The 21,169-nt window shown below is 36.5% G+C and overlaps 1 protein-coding gene across 4 annotated transcripts in view; it reads left to right on the forward strand.

Annotated features, from left to right (window-relative positions):
* Positions 1-20,547, forward strand: part of elmo2 (engulfment and cell motility 2) — a 33,785-nt gene extending 13,238 nt beyond the window's left edge. Inside the window, exons 7-21 of one of the 4 annotated variants that reach the window (XM_073825951.1) lie at positions 928-1,027; positions 2,695-2,846; positions 3,996-4,074; positions 4,621-4,671; positions 7,032-7,154; positions 7,987-8,106; positions 8,304-8,408; positions 8,783-8,891; positions 9,477-9,613; positions 9,701-9,864; positions 14,212-14,380; positions 14,469-14,538; positions 14,631-14,713; positions 15,763-15,840; positions 19,011-20,547. In XM_073825951.1, coding sequence (XP_073682052.1) covers positions 928-1,027; positions 2,695-2,846; positions 3,996-4,074; positions 4,621-4,671; positions 7,032-7,154; positions 7,987-8,106; positions 8,304-8,408; positions 8,783-8,891; positions 9,477-9,613; positions 9,701-9,864; positions 14,212-14,380; positions 14,469-14,538; positions 14,631-14,713; positions 15,763-15,840; positions 19,011-19,211 — 1,741 coding nt within the window. In that variant the 3' untranslated portion in view covers positions 19,212-20,547. Of the gene's footprint in view, positions 1-927; positions 1,028-2,694; positions 2,847-3,995; positions 4,075-4,620; positions 4,672-7,031; positions 7,155-7,986; positions 8,107-8,303; positions 8,409-8,782; positions 8,892-9,476; positions 9,614-9,700; positions 9,865-14,211; positions 14,381-14,430; positions 14,539-14,630; positions 14,714-15,762; positions 15,841-19,010 lie in introns of all 4 variants that reach the window. The other 3 variants (XM_073825953.1, XM_073825952.1, XM_073825954.1) reach the window with 3 other exon arrangements.
* Positions 20,548-21,169: the final 622 nt, after the last annotated feature.

Genomic DNA, 21,169 nt, shown 5'->3' on the forward strand with positions numbered 1-21,169 from the left:
TAAGAAAAATCATTCAGGTCCCACAAATTTCTTTTTTCAGCATTTTTGTGCATTTGAACCCTTTCCAACAATGACTGTATGATTTTAGGATCCATTTTTTCACACTGGGGACAACCGAGGGATTCATATGCTACAATTACAGAAGGTTCAAACGCTCACTGATGCTTTAGAAGGAAAAGACATGCATTACGAGCCAGGGAGGTGAAAACTTTTGGAATTTGAAGATCAGGGTAAATGTAACTTATTTTGTCTCCTGGGAAACATGTGCGTAGCTTCTGAAGGGCAGTACTAAATGAAAAAAAAAAAAATTATATTTAGGCAAAATAAGAAAAATGTACACATCTTCATTATGTTCAAAAGTTTACACCCCTGGCTCTTAATGCCTCTTATTTTGGTAAATAATTAACATTTTGCAGATTCTGCAAGGTGTATGTAAACTTTTGACTTGAACTGTATGTTTACACTACTGTTCACAAGTTTGCAGAATTTGAAAGAAGTCTCTTAGATTCAAGGCTGCATTTATTTTCTTGAAAATACAGTAACAACAGGAATATTGTGAAAAATTATTAAAGTTTAAAAAGGGTGTTTTCTATGTAAATTTATTGTAAAATGTCATTTATTTCTCTGAATCAAAATTCAATCAGAGCATAGTTACTCCATTACTTAACTTATTTGCAAAGCTAATTTAATTGAAATGAAATAAAAGTTATAAAATAAATTTTGTTTAAAATAGTGTTTGTAAGCCTATATAGGAGATACAAAAGTATCATTTTGGGGACCCGTGGCCATCTGGTGCTTCTGTATGTTGCCTATGTTGCATACCCTATTTTTGCGGCCATGTAATCTGTTTCAGTCTGTGTTTCAGAGAAGCGTGTGTTCAAATGCTGTCACACCTGCTGTACAGTGATTTGTCTTTTATGTGTGTAGTTTTGGAGAGATGTTGGCCTTCACTCTCACAGCGTTTCTAGAGCTCATGGATCATGGCATCGTGTCCTGGGATCTGATATCTATCTCCTTCATCAAACAGGCAAGTAAAACACATTTAACAGGTCTGTCTCTTTCTAAAGAAGCCGTTCTGAACCGCTTTGATTCAAAAACATTTTACTTTACAGGGAATAATTACAAACTACGACGCATTTTAGTGCCACATTAAAAAACATCTCATATTAAGAGATTAAAGTCGTAATATTTTGAGAATAAAGTTAAAATTACTAGAATAAAGTCTAAATATTACGAGAATAAAGTTGAAATACTACAAGAATAAAGTCGAAATATATTCCAAGAATAAAGTCTAAATATTACAAGAATAAAGTCTAAATATTACGAGAATAAATTTGAAATAAGAGTCTAAATGTTTTGAGAATAAAGTTGAAATATATTATCTCAAAATACAAATTATAAATGTTTATAGCAAGATATAAAAGTGAAGGAACATCAGAAGGCATGAAAACAAAAACAGGATAGCCTAATTTAATGAAACAAATGTCTCATTATTGTAATCAGAAAGATGATTGACTTACATGCCGCTTAAAATAAAGCGAATACAGTGATCTGTCACACCACATTAAAGAGCATAAAAAGCACATTATTGTAAGACATATTGTTTGTATTTCGCTATAAAACTGACAGAATTTGAAAGCTGAGACTTTGGAATATCTCCCGGTGCTCCCAATCCGGGCCATTAAATGCGCAATAGGCTAGAATATACTCTCAAAATATTATAACATTAATCTCGTAATTGTTACAAATTAATTTTCATAATTTTGACTTTTTTAATATTTTGACTTTATTCTCAAAACATTTTGACTTTATTCTCGTAATTTTGACTTTATTCTTGAAACATTTCGACTTTATTCTCATCATTTTAACTTTATTCTTGAAATATTTCGACTTTATTCTCATAGTATTTCGACTTTATTCTCATAGTATTTCAACTTTATTCTCATAATTTTGTCTTTATCCTTGAAATATTACGACTTTAATCTCGTAATCTTAGAATTTTTTAGTTTCTTTTTTAATGTGGCACTAATTCGAGTGCTTGTAACAAACAGAAAGGGTTTGATCTTGAAATTTTAATTGACCTTTTGCATTGGAAAAAGTGTTTTCTAGATGATGAACAAATGTTGATTGTCTAATGCATGATGGGGGTTCAGGGATCAGTGCTGCTGCAAGAACGCATTGAATTGATAAAAATGATGGTAAAGACATTTGCAATGTTACAAGATTTTTATTTCAAATAAATGCTGTTCTTTTGAACTTTTAACTCATCAAAGAATCCTGGAAAATAAAATGTATCCCGGTTTCCACAAAAATATTCAACAGCAAAACTGCTTTCAACATTGACAATAATCAGAATTGTTTCTTGGGCAGCAAATCGGCATATTGGAATGATTTTCGAAGGATCATGTGACACTGAAGACTGGAGTAATGATGCTGAAAATTCATCTTTGCTCAAAGCAATAAATTACATTTTATTACATATGTTATTTGAAATTGTAATTTCACAATATTACTGTTTTCACTGTATTTTTATTTAAGTAAATGTAGACGTAGTGCGCAGATGAGACTGACCCCAAAAGAAAATGAATGTTTGAAGATGGATTTGTTGTCAGTGTTTAGTTAGATTGTTTGGTAGATTGAATATATTGTGGTGAATGATGATGTCTGTGATGTGACTGATGTGTGGTGTCGCAGATTGCAGGTTACGTGAACCAGCCCATGGTGGATGTTTCCATTCTGCAGCGCTCACTAGCCATCCTGGAGAGCATGGTGCTGAACAGCCACAGCCTGTACCAGCGTGTGGCACAGGAGATCACTGTGGCGCAGCTCATCGCACACCTGCAAGTGTGAGCACATACACGCACACACACACGCACACACTCACCGAAGCGCAGGTCACATGCCTCTCTCTCCTGCACGCATGCACACACAGCCATGTACTCACAGGAGAACGGGGCACGTCTAACCTCTGGTGGGCCTAGCTGTGTTTGGACACTAGTGTTGTTTTTGGCGGCCGATTTTAATTTTAGTTTTAGTCTAGTCTTTGTGTGAAGCTGTCATTTTAGTTTTTATTAGTTTTAGTCATGTTCATACTCTTTTTAGTCTAGTGAAGTTTTAGTCGACTAAAAGTCTGAGCATTTTAGTCTTATTTTAGTCAGAATTACCCATGACTATTTTCGTCTAGTTTTAGTCGACGAAAACTGATGACATTTAGTCTATTTTAAGTCAATGAAAATTGTATTTTAGTCTATTTTTAGTAATACATTTTAATTTAACCCAGTCAATATAGTATAAGTGTAACCCCTCACACCCGGGTCCTCCCGCACCTGCTCCGAGCGGGTCTGCGGTTTAGGCTAGAAGCGATACAGCTCTGGCTACTGGGCATGCGCACATCAATCTGACGTTATAACATTTCGTTTCGTCTCGTTTTCGTCGCCGAAAATGAAGAGACATTTTAGCATAGTTTTTATTTTGTAAACCACATTTAGTCTCGTTTTTATTCGTCAACGATATTGCATTATACATTTTATTATAGTCATCGTCACATGGCCAGCATTTTTGTTTCGTCTCATCTCGTTTTCGTCATGTGATAAAGGTTCGTTGACGACGATATTTAGTCACAATTTTCGTTGACGAAAGCAACACTATTGGACACCCAGAGTAAAATATCTCAAGAGTGGGCAGTTAAAGGGGTCATGACATGCAGTTTCAGGTTTTTATATTATGTTTCTCAAGGTTAGTTTATAACCTTTCAATAAAAGATATAAAAAAAAATGACAGAATAATAATTCAGGAAGCAGGAAACCTGCATAATCGTTTGGTACCTTCGGTGATAGTGGCAGTGTTGCCTGTTGAACGTGGCCCTCTTGTTTCCTGAGGTTGAGTAGCTCCAGTCTGCTGTAGACATGAGACAGTGACACATGATCTAAAGTCCAGAAGTGTTGGAATCCAAGAGCAAGATACCTCTAACTGTGTGTGTACCATCAACCCTGCAGGTCCAATCAGGAGATTCAGACGTATGCCATCGCTCTCATCAATGCCCTGTTCCTCAAAACCCCAGAGGACAGACGTCAGGTGATCTTACACAAACACTCACACATACAAACCAACTAACCGGTGCTTGAAAAGTCCAGTCACATCGGGAGCTGAACAACTCTGCGCGATGTGTAACAGATAGTAAGATCTTAAAACATATATAAGAAACATAGATTTGTAGTATATGAGTCTGTGAGGAATAAGTTCATAATAATCAGACATTTCAAACAGCATGCAAAAAAAATGAATTGTAGGAAACTCACACAAATAAAAGGTGTAATTACTTTAATTAATTATTTATTTGTATACAACAACATCTGATTGGTCAATCAACATTTCATTAGCCCTGATATAACAGCCAATATTTGTTCAAAAATGCAGGTTCATTCAAGAATTTTTAAACAAGTCATTCCCTCAACCAATTTGTTGGGTGCTATCAAAACGTTCTCACTCAATTGTTCATTGGTTATTTATTACTGTGTTTCTGTTTGTGCTGTGTGTTTGTGGTAATAGTCTGGCTCAGACATTCACAGACCTGCTGATGTTTGCAATCTTTTTCTGACTCTGTGTGTGTGTTCATGGCAGGAGATGGCAAGCACACTGGCACAGAAACACCTCCGTGGCATCATACTCAATGTAAGTGTAAATTCCCTTTGTCACTCATATTCTTCTATTAGTTGCTAAACACATTCTGATAGAGTTGCTACATGCTTGGAAATGCAGATTCAAAGCACAGATCCAAAAGTGATGCTGCAAATCAGCAGTGATTTCACCTGTGATAAATCCAGCACAGCATGCAATTTCTCACATTCTGCTAACCCTGTCAAAACATATGAATGTTTAGAAATATGAATGTTTTTTTTTTTCCATTAAATTATTTATTGTCATTAGGGAGATCACACACCACCAGAAACTGACAAATCAGAATAGTCTCAATTTATCACAATATATATAACAATCATGTACAGTTGCTATCAAAATTATTCAACCCCCCAGAGACTGCAGTACTTTACAAATACAAGCTTTTCTGAAGGTCCAGGAAAAATTGTAATAGTAATAACAGATTACTGGCATATTAAAGGTGATAATGTCAATATGTAATTTAATATTTTTGAGTTCTTGTATTTTTTTTAATAACTCAGCTATGTCATAATTATTCAACGCCTATTCAACATCGCTGTTTTTAGTCACTTATTTTTATGGTTGGGGAACAAAATTGTCTTAAAACACAATTAAACTTATATTATATATTATATAATATTTATAAACTCTATTAGAAAACAGAATTAGCTTGAGCTGTTAAACATACATGCAGTTTGCTCATGCATGTTCTGAAGTTGAGTAGCTAATATGACAAAGTCAACAGAGCTCTCACAAAAGCTGTAACGAAGAAATAATTGTATTACTTTAGAAAGTCTAAGGCTATATAAATATTTCCAATACATTAAAAGGTCTTAGAGACACAACTGGCAGTCTTATTCCTTAGCTTAAAATGTGTTGAACCAGAAAACCTTTGAGGGTGTTGAAGAAAAAGCACAAAACTCAGTACAACTGAGGAAAAACCTGCAGTATACATCATGGATTCTTTGAAGTATCAGGCCATTTTGGCAAGAATTGTGATGCCTTTGGTGCAAAGACTGAAGCCAATGAACAATCGACTTTCCTGCAGGACAATCATCCCAAAGAAAACATCCAAATCTACTTCTGCTTGGTTCAGGGATCAGTCATAGAATGTTCTTGAGTGGCCTGTTCAGTCTCCAGATGTAATCCTCATTGAAAATATTTGGATGAATTTGAAGAAAGCAGTGGCAATATGAAAACCAAAGATTTTTAAAGGCAGCGTTTATAGGTGGTTTTAAAGAATAAAAGATTCTGCACCAAATTTGACTTTTGGAGATTGGGTCATTTTGAACATAAACGTTTAGAGCAAATTAGTTTTCGTTGTTCATTAATTTACGTTCTCATAATTACTCAAATGTTTATTAATAAACTTACGGATGCCACAAAATTTTGTTCTCTATAGCAAAATGTCTTGAAGGTCAAGGGGGTTGAATAATTTTGATTGCAACTTCAAGTGATGATGGTTCATTTGGCTTACACCAATGTCAAAAGTTAAATATTAAGGTATCACACCTTTAAAGGTCTTATTTTTTGTAATTGTTGTAATTTTATGTATAAGCTTTAACTGAACAGTGTAATAAATAAAAACACAGTGTCCTTTTTACACACATTACTGTGAAACTAAAAGTAGGCCTTGAAAATCTCATGAAAAAAGTTCCAGATTTAGGAACAGATTTACTAAGTGGGGCAAATTAGCGTGAGAACGTTATAATCCCCTATAAGCACGGATGGGAATGCAAAGTTCTGATCTGCTGACAATGAGCAAATTAAAGAACGCAGACTGAGATCATTTCCATAATGACCAGCAGTCTACCAAGAGCAGTGCTAATTAGCTTAGGGTCGCAACTGAACAGAGCAGATGATAATCAAGTGTGGATGACTGACTAACAACACTGGTGCAAAATGGGTTAAGACATGTATTTGTGTCACTATTTAAGACCCCAAAAAAGCAAGTAAATTGACCACCGCAAACCTTAGAAAATTACCTTGCATGATTCATTAAAATGCTTTCCTTCTAAATAATGTCTAAAGGGGAAACGCGTACAAATGCAACTGCAAAAATATTGTCTCCAGCTTTTCTTTTTTTAATGTTTCACTGAATGTTTTTAGTGAATTGTGACAGTAGTTTTTTTTTTTAAACAACAAAACATGGTTAGCATTGATTGTGTTCCCCCAAAATTTCTTATTGAGCATCTTTTGATTGGAATACCGATCAGATCTGTTTTCTCCACAGAACTTCCTCTCAGCAGATGTATGTTAATATAGAAACATCAGTTTATAGTTCTTCAGGAGCAGTGTGATAATGAGTGGAAACACTCATAACATAATGTGAGTGAACAGCATTGACAGTCTTTTCTTTTAATCTTGTTTTCTAGCACATCATCCGGGGGAATCGACCAGTCAAAGCTGAAATGTCACATCAGCTGTATGTGCTGCAGGTTTTGACCTTCAACCTTCTGGAGGAACGCATGATGACCAAAATGGACCCGAATGACCAGGCAAGTGATTTACAATAGCTTTATATCTGAAAACTATTAACTTGACATTAAGATTAATGGAGGTAACAGGATGTATGGTAAGTGGATAAATGTATTTATTCGGTTGATAATATCATTTATGCAGAGCAGACGTATATTTACAGAGTAAAATGTGAATTGGTAGCTGGATGGAATAAATGCAGCCAAACACATAAAACAAAGACTGGTTAAAGATCCAAAATGTTTGTATGCATTTTCTTGGAGTTTTCATTAGACTAGTCTGGAGAGTTGAACTTTGACGGTGGTAAGCTTCACACGGTCAATAAAAAACAAACACTGACCTGCACTTTTAGTTAGATTGTGGAAATGAATAAAAAAGACATGCTCACATTTGAACTACAACAGATTATTAAAAGGTACTTAAAGATTTCTTAATTCATACACATGATTTTTTCTGCATGTCGTGTGCAGATCTCCGTAGTATGGGAAAAATATGAGTGCAAGTTGTATGTCTACTTAAAAAAACTATGCTTCTAACCACATGTAGAGAGCTACAGTTCCATCCTCATAGTTTTCTAATGCTGTTTGTGAATCTTTGTATAACTACTATTTTGGAAAACTGTTGAACATTTGTAATGATGGAATTTGACTAACTGACTGACTGTAGAATATCCCTTACATGGACTTTCAGATATATTCACAGCCACTGTTTGACCACTCATGGCATAAAATCATGTTTTATCAATTTTCAATTTCAGCATTTACCAAAATACTTGGGAAAGTTGTGTTCTTTTAACTTTTTCAGACAGCTTGAATTATATTCTTGTTCTATTCTGATGTCTCTTATATTTAGACACAAAGAGATATCATCTTTGAACTACGAAGAATCGCGTTTGATGGAGATAATGATCCCAGCGGAACAGAAAAGAGGAAAGCCATCTACACTAAAGACTACAAGATGCTGGGCTTCACTGTGAGTGATGACTCTGTGCTCATGTAATAACCTGTGATTGTTTCAAAAAGATTGAATGATGAATAATGGATAGTAATGTGCTGATGTGATGATGGTTTAATGATGATCATTACTAGTGATGTACTGATGTGTGTGATGTGATGGTTTAATGATGGTCAACAGTGATGGTGATGTGCTGATTTGTGTTTTGTGCACAGAATCCTATGAATCCTGCCATGGATTTTACTCAGACACCACCGGGAATGTTGGCACTAGACAACATGCTTTACCTCGCCAAAGTGCATCAGGACACATATATCAGAGTAAGAACACACACATTCATAACAGTTGTTTCCTGTGTATTTCCTCAAGCACTGTGTCCTATTTGTAATTGTTGAGTGTAAGTAATTGTGTAAAAACACGTTCAGCTATAATATTACTACAATAACAATAATACATTATAATATTGTATTATTGTAATATTATCAGCCATCTGAGTAAATCAAAGCCAGAGCTGTAATGTTGAAAAATGAGTTCCTGGGTAACATTACTGGCACACTACAGTGCGTCTGTTTAAATGGAGTCAGAACTGATGCTTTCACCTTCCCTATTGATAAAAAACATAATAATAAAATAGCAAACGAGAAAAAAGATCCACATGTCAGTGACATGTACATACTGTGCTCTTGTTTTTTAGATTGTTCTAGAAAACAGCAGTCGAGAAGATAAACATGAGTGTCCATTTGGTCGCTCTGCCATTGAGCTGACACGCATGCTGTGTGATATTCTACAGGTTGGAGAACTGCGTAAGTATTCTGTGAAATCTTAGATTCCTCATTTGACTGATGAATGAGTTTGGAGGCTCCATTAGAGCAGCTTTAGAGGACATCCAGAGTGATTTCTACCTGAAAATGAACATTCTTTCATCATTCACTCATCCTACAGCTATCATGACTGTAATGAATAAAATCCAAGTGTAACTAAATAAAAATGAGAAATGTTGCATTGGCAACTAGCTGAGATGAACTGTTATTTTTATATTTTATTTTATTTCAGTTCATTTTTATTTCAGTATTTTTTTAATTACCTATAATAACCTGGATCAGCTGATGTCTTATAAAGCAGCAGGTGAGAAGTTTGAGCACAGCAGTGGCTAAACTAAAGTCCAAAAATGAACATTAGAAAATTGAATGTGCAGGAGCTTTTTCAGATTAGATCATATGACCTGCAATGGATTTTTATTATTGTCTACTAATATGCAGTTTTGTTACATTTTTAGTTTCAATTGTGACAAATGTTTCTATAATATGTGTGTTTCTGTGATGTACTGTGAGACTCGCATAAAGAGAGGCCTGTGGAAATGGGAACTTAAACTTTACTTGTCTTTGCAGCGAATGAAGGGTGTAACGACTTCCATCCCATGTTTTTTACCCATGAGCGTGCTTGGGAAGAGTTCTTCTGCGTCTGCATACAGCTGCTCAATAAGACTTGGAAAGAAATGAGGGCCACTGCAGAAGATTTCAACAAGGTATATATTAGTGAGAGGGTCTGCTAGAGGACAGACAGTTTTATGTGTGTGCGTTTAAGCAAACATTCTGTGTGTGTGTTGATGTAGGTGATGACGGTGGTGCGGGAGCAGATCACTAGAGCTCTGGCCATGAAACCGCCATCTCTGGAGCAGCTGCGGGTCAAACTGCGCACTTTGAGCTACTCAGAGATCTTGCGTCTGCGTCAGTCAGAGAGAATGAGTCAGGACGACTTCCAGTCGCCTCCTATAATGTGAGTCAAAAGCTTCTTCATTAATAAGCTCACTCATGTATTCAAAATCAAGAATCTCTTAATCAGTCAGTCATGCAGTTAATAAACTACTAATGCATCTGATGTCTTTTGAAGGAAATTAAACGAAATTATAGGTCTTTATAATTTTTTAAGTCAGCATGAAATAGAAAGTTGGACACATAGACATATAGTTTCTCATTACAGGGTTTCTGCAGTTCTGAAAAAGGTCCACACTTCCACAATTTAAGGCCTTAAAATGGTCAGAGCAGAAAGTATTAAATAAAGTCATGGCATTAAATGTTGCATGCACTACAAAATTGATGTTCTCTCTCAGTTTTTTTATTTTCCAATACAAATATATAAACATCCTTAAATCAAGATACTACAGATGCAAAATGAAGAAATCAAAGGGTTAGTTCACCCAAAAATTAAAATTAGCCCATACTCACCCTCAGCCATCCTAGGTGTATATGACTTCCTCCTTTCAGACAATCCAGTCAGAGTTATATTAAAAATTATCCTGGCACTTTCACAATGGCATAGGCGGTTGTTTCTTTTCATCAGTCCAAAACAAGTCCAATAAAGTACATCCGTCCATAATGAATAGTGCCTCATACGGCTTCGGGGGTGAATAAAGGCCTTCTGTACCGAATCAATGCATTTTTTGTAAGAAAAATATCCATATTTAAAACCTAAAAATCACTTTAAGCTAGCTTGCGCCAACTGGCCGTACCTGGAAGCAGCTCCAGGCGGATGGCGTCAGATGTCAGCGTTGCGCATGCACCTGTGAGTTTCATGAAAAACAACGTTTGTTTACAGGAGCAATGGAAGCAAAGTTACTTTAATTTAGCAAAGGAAAACCAGTCTCCTCTTGGTTTACATTGAAATCCTCCTCGTTTTGAACTTCTGATTCGTGACCTTTGTTTTGTTTTAATCTCTCCACGGCGCATACACATTTGTCACTTCTGCGTGGCGCATACGCAACGCGACATAATACGATATCCGCCTGGAGCTGCTTCCGGGTACGACCAATTGGCGGAAGCTACATTTAAGTGATTATTGCATTGTAAAAATTGATATTTTTCTTACAAAAACGCATCAATTTGCTACAGGAGGTCTTTATTCACCCACAGGAGCCGTGTGAGACAATTTCTGATATGGATGGATGCACTTTATTGGAATTGTTTTAGACTAATGAAGTGAAACACCCACCTACAGTGGGGCAAGTATTTATTTTTTTAGTTTTCCCAGAAAGAATGGAGAGATCTGTAATTTTCGTCGTAGGTACACCTCTACTGTGAGAGACAGAATCTAAATAAAAAAAATCCAGAAAATCACATTGTATGATTTTTAAATAAATATTTCATGCAATAAAATTGAAATTAAGTATTGGATACAATAGAAAAATAGAACTTAACATTTGGTACAGAAACCTTTGTTTACAATTACAGAGGTCAGACGTTTCCTGTAGTTCTTGACAAGGTTTGCACACACTGCAGCAGCACATTTTAGCCTACTCCATACAGGTTTTCTCCAGATCTTTCAGGTTTTGGGGCTATCGCTGGGCAAAACTGAGTTTCAGCTCCCTCCATAGATTTTCAATTGGGTTCAGGTCTGGAGACTGGCTAGGCCACTTCAGGACCTTGAAATGCTTCTTACGGAGCCACTCCTTAGTTGCCCTGGCTATGTGTTTGGGGTCATAGTCATGCTGGAAGACCCAGCCACGACCCATCTTCAATGCTCTTACTGAAGGAAGGAGGTTGTTGCCCAAAATCTTGCGATACATGGCCCCATCCATTCTCCCCTCAATACGGTGCAGTCGCCCTGTCCCCTTTGCAGAAAAGAACCCTCAAAGCATGATGTTTCCACCCCCATGCTTCACGGTTGAGATGGTGTTCTTGGGATTGTACTCATCCTTCTTCTTCCTCCAAACACGGCGAGTGGAGTTTATACCAAAAAGTTCTATTTTGGTCTCATCTGACCATATGACCTTCTCCCATGTCTCCTCTGGATCATCCAGATGGTCTTTGGCAAACTTCAGACCGGCCTGGACTAGGGATGGTTCGATACGTGTATCAGTACCGTTCGGTTCTCGGACAAATTCCAAATGGAAGTGATCATCCCTATCACCTTTGTGGGGGGACTAAGCAAATCTGCTTAGTGCTGACAGACACGGATGTGTTTGACTTGAAGCGCCGCTGCAGGCACCGATCGGTGTATGACATCAGAGCAACGTGTGAGTGATTATAACGAGAATATGGAACCATCAGCTGTCAAGCGCTTTCGCAGTATTTTGATGTCATACACAGATCGGTCGCTGCAGCGCCGCTTCAAGTCGAACACACCCGTGTCTGTCAGCACTAAGCACATTCGCTTAGTTATGCTAACAATAAAAAGACATTAAAGGTTGTATCAGCGATTTCTAGCCTAAAACATAAAGTGTCGATTTCAGCTTACCTTTCTTCACGATCCGCTCGCTGCCTGCCCCATAAATTGTCTGTGAAAAAACCGCGTCTCTCTGGTCAGCCTAGGGTCCGAGATATGCCAAAAAAACAATCGGCGCTATCAACACACCACAGATAACCAAACAGTGTTCCAACCAATCAGCGTCAGGGGTTTGGTGTTGTGGACTTTCCTACTGGTGCTGGGACGTGAGGGAGGCGGAGCGAAAGTCCACAACACCAAACTCCTGACGCTGATTGGTTGGAACACTGTTTGTTTTTGTGTGGAAAGGTTGGTAGTGCCGATTGTTTTTTTGGCATATCTCGGACCCTAGGCTGACCAGAGAGACGCGGTTTTTTCACAGACAATTTATGGGGCAGGCAGCGAGCGGATCGTGAAGAAAGGTAAGCTGAAATTGACACTTTATGTTTTAGGCTAGAAATCGCTGATACAACCTTTAATGACATTAAAACAGCAACATCTGCTGACAGAGACCATGCTGTGTTGTCAAGTAAACATCCCAGCTGAAGATAATAATGAGGAAATTACATCGCTCCCTTCGCCAAGTGCATTGCAAACACCCACAAAGGTGATAGGGATGATCACTTCCATTTGGAATTTGTCCGAGAACCGAACGGTACCGATACACGTATCAAACCATCCCTAGCCTGGACATGTGCTAGCTTGAGCAGGGGGACGTTGCGCGCGCTGCAGGATTTTAATCCATGACGGTGTAGTGTGTTACTAATGGTAACCGTTGAGAATGTGGTCCCAGCTCTCTTCAGGTCATTGACCAGGTCCTCCCATGTAGTTCTAGGCTGATCTATCACCTTTCTTAGGATCATTGATACTCCACAAGGCGAGATCTTGCATGGAGCCCTAGTCCGAGGGAGATTGACAGTCATCTTAAATTTCTTCGATTTTCGAATAATTGCGCTAACAGTTGTTGCCTTCACACCAAGCTGTTTGCCTACTGTCCTGTAGCCCATTCCAGCATTGTGCAGGTCTACAATTGTGTCCCTAGTGTCATTAGACAGCTCTTTGGTCTTGTCCATAGTGGAGAGGTTGGAGTCTGATTGATTGAGTGTGTGGACAGGTGTCTTTTATACAGGTAACGAGTTCAAACAGGTGCAGTTAATACAGGTAATGAGTGAAGGATAGGAGGGCTTCTTTAAGACAAACTAACAGGTCTGTGAAAGCCAGAATTCTTGCTGGTTGGTAGGTGATGAAATACTTATTTCATGCAATAAAATGGATATTATTTAAAAATCATACAATGCTATTTTCTGGATTTTTTGTTTAGATTCTGTCTTTCACAGTTGAGGTTTACCTACGATGAAATTTACAGATCTCTCCATTTTTTTGTAAGTGGGAAAACTTGAAAAATCTGCAGTGTATCAAATACTTATTTCCCTTACTGTATGCCATGGTAGAGCTTGGAAGTGCCAGGATAATTTTTTATTTAACTCCGATTGGATTCATCTGAACGAAAGAAGGCATATACACTAGGATGCCTGAAGGGTGAGTGAATCTTGGGCTAACTTTCATTTTTGGGTGAACTAAACCTTTAGGTCTTGTTTTCTGAAAAAAATTAACAAAATGAAGTGAGTTTGACCTTAAAACAAATCATCATCTGTCAGTGGGTTATAAAATTACTTTTGGCAGATTGGCAGGAATTTGTTCTTGGTTTAATCATAAACCTCATTTTTGACCAGTTTTACAGACTTACTATCTTACATAATTTAGCTTTTCTAGTAAATGTGTCTTGATTTAAGAATCTTCAGACATTTGAGCTGGAAAACATGACAAAAATACTGAAAAAGAGTGACCCACCAAATGCTCATATGAGTTTATCTGAGCATGAGGATTAGCTGGTCTCAAGTGTGTTTCCTTCTTGATTGTCAGTGAGCTGCGTGAGCGGATTCAGCCGGAGATTCTGGAGCTGATCAAACAGCAGCGACTTAATCGTCTGTGTGAAGGAAGCTGCTTTCGCAAACTCGGCAACAGACGGAGACAAGGTGCCATAACCTCACATCTGCCTGTGACAGCTACTTCTGCGGGATTTGTCTCTAATGTGAGTTTCTTCTTGTTAAAGTGTCTAATGATGTTTGGTTCCTCTCACAGAAAAGTTCTGGTTCTGCCGTCTGTCGTTAAATCACAAGGTCCTGCACTATGGAGATCTGGATGAGACTCCACAGGGGGAAGTGCCATTTGAACTACTCACCGATAAGAGTGAGAGCACTTATGTAATAAAAAAAACACACTGAATATTATTCACATCATGTGTTGCACATAGTATTCAAACTTACTTCATTCACCCACAGTTCCTGTATCGGACATTAAAGCAGTGGTGACAGGGAAAGACTGTCCACACATGAAGGAAAAGAGTGCGCTCAAACAGAACAAGGTAAAACCACTTACTTCATCTTCACCAGTGCTCTATGGAACAGAACTGACCTAGAGAGAGAAAGGACTGTTATTTAATGTGCATTTTAAAGCCTACCTGCCTGTGTCCCTCAAACAAATAATCAAATTGTATAATATTCAAGGTACACATTTCTATTAATTGCAGTTAATTCTCATTTTGTTTAATTTTTTCAGAGGTAAATCAATAATAACATTTGTAACAATATTTCAAGTGTAATTATGAGATTTGTTGTATTTTGCATCCAAATTTTCTTTGTAAAAGGCTTAGTTGATCATACTGATTTCGAAGTTAACGATTAATTAGTTTGAATATACATTGAACCAAAAATCATAATATCTTAGTTGATACTGTTGATAATTCAGTATACTTTATTTTTGACAAAACATCCCATGTTTCGATAGTGACCGCACATTTTCGGTGGTGACAGTAATGCTTCATTAGCGACCACTTCACATTACAAAATTTTAACTTGCATACTAAAACATACTAAAATACATTGTTTTTTTTGTCACAAATGTTTCGGTAGTGACTGTTTCAGTAGTGGCTGTTTTGGTAGTAACAATTTTAGATCCTTTTGAACCTAGCTCAAAGATGCTAATCTGGTTACCTATAGCACAGTTCCCAACAGTTGTACACATATACAAAATTAAATGTTATGGAATAACTATACACAAAAAAGTGTGCTTCATTGAAAAAAGGTGTTTGGTAGTGACGTTCCTTAAAGTTACACACAGATTTTTTAGACTTTTGAACACACTTACCTCAAAATGATGTGTCCTACATACTCACCCCTTGTAGCTATGAGAGGGGGACAACAATAATTTTTTGAACTTTTTAAAATAATCAAAAAGAATATATAGATATATTAAGCTTACTGATATTTTAAATATTATTGTGGGTTTCAATAGATAATAGAAGGTTCTTAATAAACATCTAAGATTTGAATACATGCTTTTTAAATGTTTTTGGTTCTGTATAATGGCCCATATATGTATCACTAAAGTGTTTGAATGGTGCTGTGTTTGTAGGAAGTGTTAGAGTTGGCATTTTCCATCCTCTATGATCCTGACGAGGCTCTCAACTTTGTGGCACCCAACAAATACGAGGTGAGTCTCAAAACCAGCACCTAAATCACAGTTCTGTTAGAAATGCAAGCGTGACTGTTTGTTAATCACTAAACTCTCTATATCAGAAGTCTCCACTCTGCTCCCAGAAAGATACCTTCCTGAAGATTTAAGCTCTAACCCTCAATCAAACACACCTGAACTAGCAAATCGAGTCATTCAGGACTGTTTGATAATTACAGACAGGTGTGTTGGAGCAGGGCTGGAATTGAAGTCTGCAGGATGGTAGCTCTCCAGGAGCTGATTTGTTGATGCCTGCTTTATATGTAGTTAATAGAGCTGTGAATCAACTAAAACTGTTACTCATTAATAGTACAGATAGTAGCTGTCACATATGATCTGTTGTGTTGTTTTCCAATTTTAATCACTTCCATGGACTTGTATGTTGTATTTAGTTTCATTGTATAATATTCACTTCCCATGTTTCTTTCTGTTCTTCATCTTTTCTTTTGTTACAAATGATTTTCACTTGTCTAGTTTAGTTAATTGTTATTAGTTAATAGCTCATCCTTAAATGATAGTTCACACAAAAATGAAAATTCTGTCATAATTTACTTCTGTTGTTATTAAAAGTAGGCATGGGGCGGTATAAGATTTTAACAGTATAATAACTTTAAGCAAAAATCGTACAATATCATGGTATTTTTTTGAATGTCTGGGTGACAACTGACCACATTACATGTTCATATCACTTTGCCAAATGATTTAAGTTTAAGTAAAAGCTTACAACAGCAAAGAAAAAAAAACAACAACAACCCCCACAATGACATTGACTAAGCAAATAAATGTAGTAAACAAGATAAAAGCGACAAATTATTTCCATGTTTTTTTTCACAAAATTGTTTTATTATGTATAATAATAAATTATTTCTCACACACAAATACACACACACAAACTACTACAGACACAACAGAAATGTGTTGTCAGCCTTTCTTTTTTCGATTTTGTAAGTAAAAAAGCTTGGCATTACACCCTTCGACATTTTTAACAACAATTACAGAACATGATTAATCTTTAAAGCTTTTAATCTGAATACAGTAACAGTAGTCACATAAAACCCATTATAATAAATATCACTTGTTGGTTTAGCTTTATTTTGTGTGAAATAACTCTATATGATTACTTTTGTCATTCTTTCTGCTTTCCTGTGGGGTGATTTTTTTTCCACTTTAAATACCAAAGTTAGAATAATAAGACACTATAGGGCTGTTACCAATCAAATGAAATGAGTTTCAACAAAATCCACTGCAGAGGAAACACAAGCTGCATCTGAAGTGGCATTTAAATGCTTTACACAGACTGATTAATGAAGCTTAGAGGTAGCATGAATACATTAACATTGCAAAATTACTGCATAATGTTATGAGAAGAGCAAACACACACACACACACACAGACTGCCAGTAGGTGGTGGCAAGTGACTGTATTAATGTTAGTGAGTCATTGAGTCATTCATTCAAATGGTTCATTCAAATGGATAATTGATTCATAAATGAAGCAAATGACAGTCTTTATGAATGGCTCACTGGATCATTTACTTACCCAGTTTATTTAAAATCACTGAATCATTCAGTAAAGAAAACACTGTTATGTGTTGCTCAGAGATGTGCGACTGTTCCACTGTGATCTTTGTTTGGAACTATTTTCATCAGTCAATATTGTGTCTGAAATTTAAGTCACTTAATATTACTACTTTTTATTAATCTCTTGCTTAAAATCATTGTCACATTTTGAATCATGCTGATATTTGGGAAAACAGCATTCTTGGTCATGTCATGTTAGATATAAATATATTTTAAATATAAAAGCACAACAATTTGAATTTTCACCACAGTTTGTGTTTCTTTGTGTGTGCTGCTGTGCGCATTTGTTTAGATTTTTCTGCAGTGCTTTACACTGAATGTAATAAAATCAGATTCATTCTAGGCAAAGTTTTAGCACTTTTCTTATTTTTTGTTATTAGCTGTTTTTCCATCCACCTATTCTTAGGCGCATTTTGGAATATTGCATTAAAAAACACTGGATGGAAATGCCAAGATGTGCATAAATAAAAAAAATTTAAAAATGTGCAGTAGGATAAACTTTTTATCTGATAAGAAAAAATGTGTATAAACTACGATGGAACACATTTACTAAATAAATTCCTCCATGCACATTAAAAAAAAGTCATGTGACTTTGCACAATGGGATCTCGTTGCACAGCATCAGAAATGTTGTTTTGGTCATTCTGAAATGCTTGAGCAAAGTTTGTCGTCAAAGTATTTCTGAATAATTGTCTTTCACGACTGCGTTCCCAAAAGCAGTGACCACATTCATGTGTTTCATCTGCTTGCTCTGAGGCACAAGTGATATGAAAATTATTATATTCAGTGGCTTCTCCTACTTTTTTGTTAGTGATATTTAGTGCCAGTTTTTCAGGAAGTGACGGTTTTGTTCTCGTTGGCTCGTTGGATGGAAACAGTGCTTTATTTGTCCTGTACAAGTGGACAAGAAGCAAAATATGCTATTTATGAGCCTTGTCCAGAATGGCCAAAACAAATGTAACAATGACACTAGAAATTCACAGACATTGATGAGTTTGCAAATGAGCTCCCAGTATTTTACATGTCTTCATATCTTTACCTATATGAAAAACCTGTCGAAGCCTTAGAGTATCACACTCATACATATGTTATGTGCAGCAGCAGCTGGGATGTTCACTTATGGCCAAATTTAGTATGATTTGTGTGTCTGCAAAGTTTGGATAAAAGCCTCTGCTAAATGACTGAATGTAAATGTAAGATCACATCTCTGCAAAACTAGCACTCAATAGTGACATTACAGTAAAACTAAGCAATCCTAGAACTGCATTAGAGTAATATTTCATGAACAGTATGCAAATGACCAGACTCTGAACATCAAATTGTGTACTTAATGAGTCATGACAGACTTCCATTAACTTTGTTTCAAATGACAATCACTGGCCCATAATAACAGCCTGCTCATGGAAGAGCGCAGCTTTAATGAGACACTATAGGCTGTGTGTCCATAGATTCACAGAGACCACAGCAGACTGTGTTGTTTGAATATGATAGTTTACACTGTATTGGGAATAATGTATTATTTGTATAAAGTTGAGTGACATTTGTGCTGCATTTGTTTGTGTGGATCAGTACTGCATCTGGACAGATGGACTGTCTGCGCTCTTGGGGAAGGAGTTGGGCAGCGATCTCACACGAAGTGACCTTGACACATTAATGAGCATGGAAATGAAACTCCGCCTCCTCGACTTGGAGAACATCACCATACCTGAGGCTCCGCCCCCTGTGCCCAAAGAGCCCAGCACTTACAACTTCACCTACAACTATGGATGAGATGTTTGTACTTTCAGTCAGTGCTTGTGTTTTCGGTGTCTTTTACTCTTCAGAGGTGAAGTGTGTCATTTGTCTGTCACTAAGATACTTTCCTGGCGGTTTCACGTTCAGAGTCAGATTGGTAGTTTGACTTGCTGAAGAGTGAAACACTGTGATGCTTTCAGAACAGCAATCTATGTTTGAGCCTCCCGACACAGCAACTTTTGACGCGACCAATAGAAAGTAAAAATGACACACTTCACCTTTATGCTAGTGTATGTGCCTGAACATGAACTAGTCTTGGTTACGAGAGTATTTTTTCAGTCCTTTTTCAAATGCTTGTAAGGCAGAAAACAAACAGTTCTTCTGTCTTCAAGTATTTGATTTTAAATGAGAAAACCAGAAACAGTATCTTAAACATCATTGTGTGTTTAGACATTGTAAGGCATTGATTACCATGTGTGATGTGATGTGAAACGCTTATATGAGTAACTCAACTGAACAGTTAGTAACTTTGTACATCCCACAGATCTGTCTGCAGATAACTAATATTTACTGACGTTTGCTTTTGTCAATAGAAATATATTTTTGTACTTGATGTGAAAGACACTATATATAGTATGTTGATAATACATAAAGTTTGCATGAATCGGAGAAAGCAAGCGGAAAAATGCCACAAGATGAAAACGTCTTGTGTTGAATTCTGATTCATAGACTAAACAGGATGAAGGCCTGCAACTGCAACATTCAAAAATCGCCTCTCTCTACAGTCCTGCAGAAACTGGGTGTGATAATAGCCATAAGAGTTCATTGATTTAGACATTTATTTGGCGATATCTTTGTTACAGTACTCAAACATGACTGCTCAGTCTGTTTAGCTGGAAATATTTACACACGTTTATCTTCTGTCTGCGTTCATATTTGCTTGCCATAATATAAGGTTATTCTGTGTGAACACAGGACAACCCATAGATGGATTACTGACAGAGGTGTGATGATTTGATCTGATTTGCTTCATGTTTCAGCTGGTAGTTTCTGAATGTTTTAGTGGGCAGGTATCAGTATTTGGGTTGAAATATTGTACACATTATAAATATATAGTGCCTTCAAGAAAGTATTGATTCCCTTTTTATTTCTCATTGCCAAGAAGGTAATTTTAATTACGTTTTTGTGTGTGTGTGTGTGTGTGTGTGTGTGTGTGTGTGTGTGTGTGTGTGTGTGAAAACATCGGTCATAAAATTTGATGCTGTAACAAATGGGGTGTGAATACTTTCTTAAGGCTACTGTATATAAACTGTATATATTGTACTGCCTTATCACAGTAATGCAATGGATTTGTGTGCAATAATAAAATGTGATTAAGTCAAACTGTCAAAGCTTGATATTTTTCATCTATTTGATCAATCATGTGCCAAACACTCATATCAGGGTTCCCACAGGGTCTTAAAAAGTCTAAAATTTAAAAATCAAAATTTTAGGCCTTAAAAAGTCTTAAATTCGCTGTTCTAGGTCTTAAGATGTAAAAGCTAATCGAGCACTGATGAAAATATTGCTTCAGAATTTTTTTTACATCAGATATTTCTAGTGGTAATTTTATGGGGATATTTTGTGTGGAATAGTATCTGCTGATATGAAAAGTTCACTGTATATAGTAGTAATAAATTTAATTCATTACAGCCATGAAATTGTGTTTACTTTTTACATTAAACACATTAAATATTACATATATGCATGTAATACAATATCTATTTCCATTACAGGTTTAGGTCTTAAATTTCATATAAGGTGGTATTAAAAAGGTCTTAAAAAGTCTTAAATTTCACTTGTTCATATCTGCAGGAACCCTGTCATATTTAATATGCAGTGTACAAGCGGTGTTGTCTGAGCTAGCTTAGCTAGCTGAAGCCGTATAATGAAGGATGCTTTGGGCAGCTGAACAGTTATTGGTCTGTGATAATAAAAAACAGTCTTAAGTAGCA

This window comes from Garra rufa, chromosome 20 (genome assembly GCF_049309525.1).
Source record: "Garra rufa chromosome 20, GarRuf1.0, whole genome shotgun sequence".
In the NCBI taxonomy this organism is placed as follows: domain Eukaryota; kingdom Metazoa; phylum Chordata; class Actinopteri; order Cypriniformes; family Cyprinidae; genus Garra; species Garra rufa.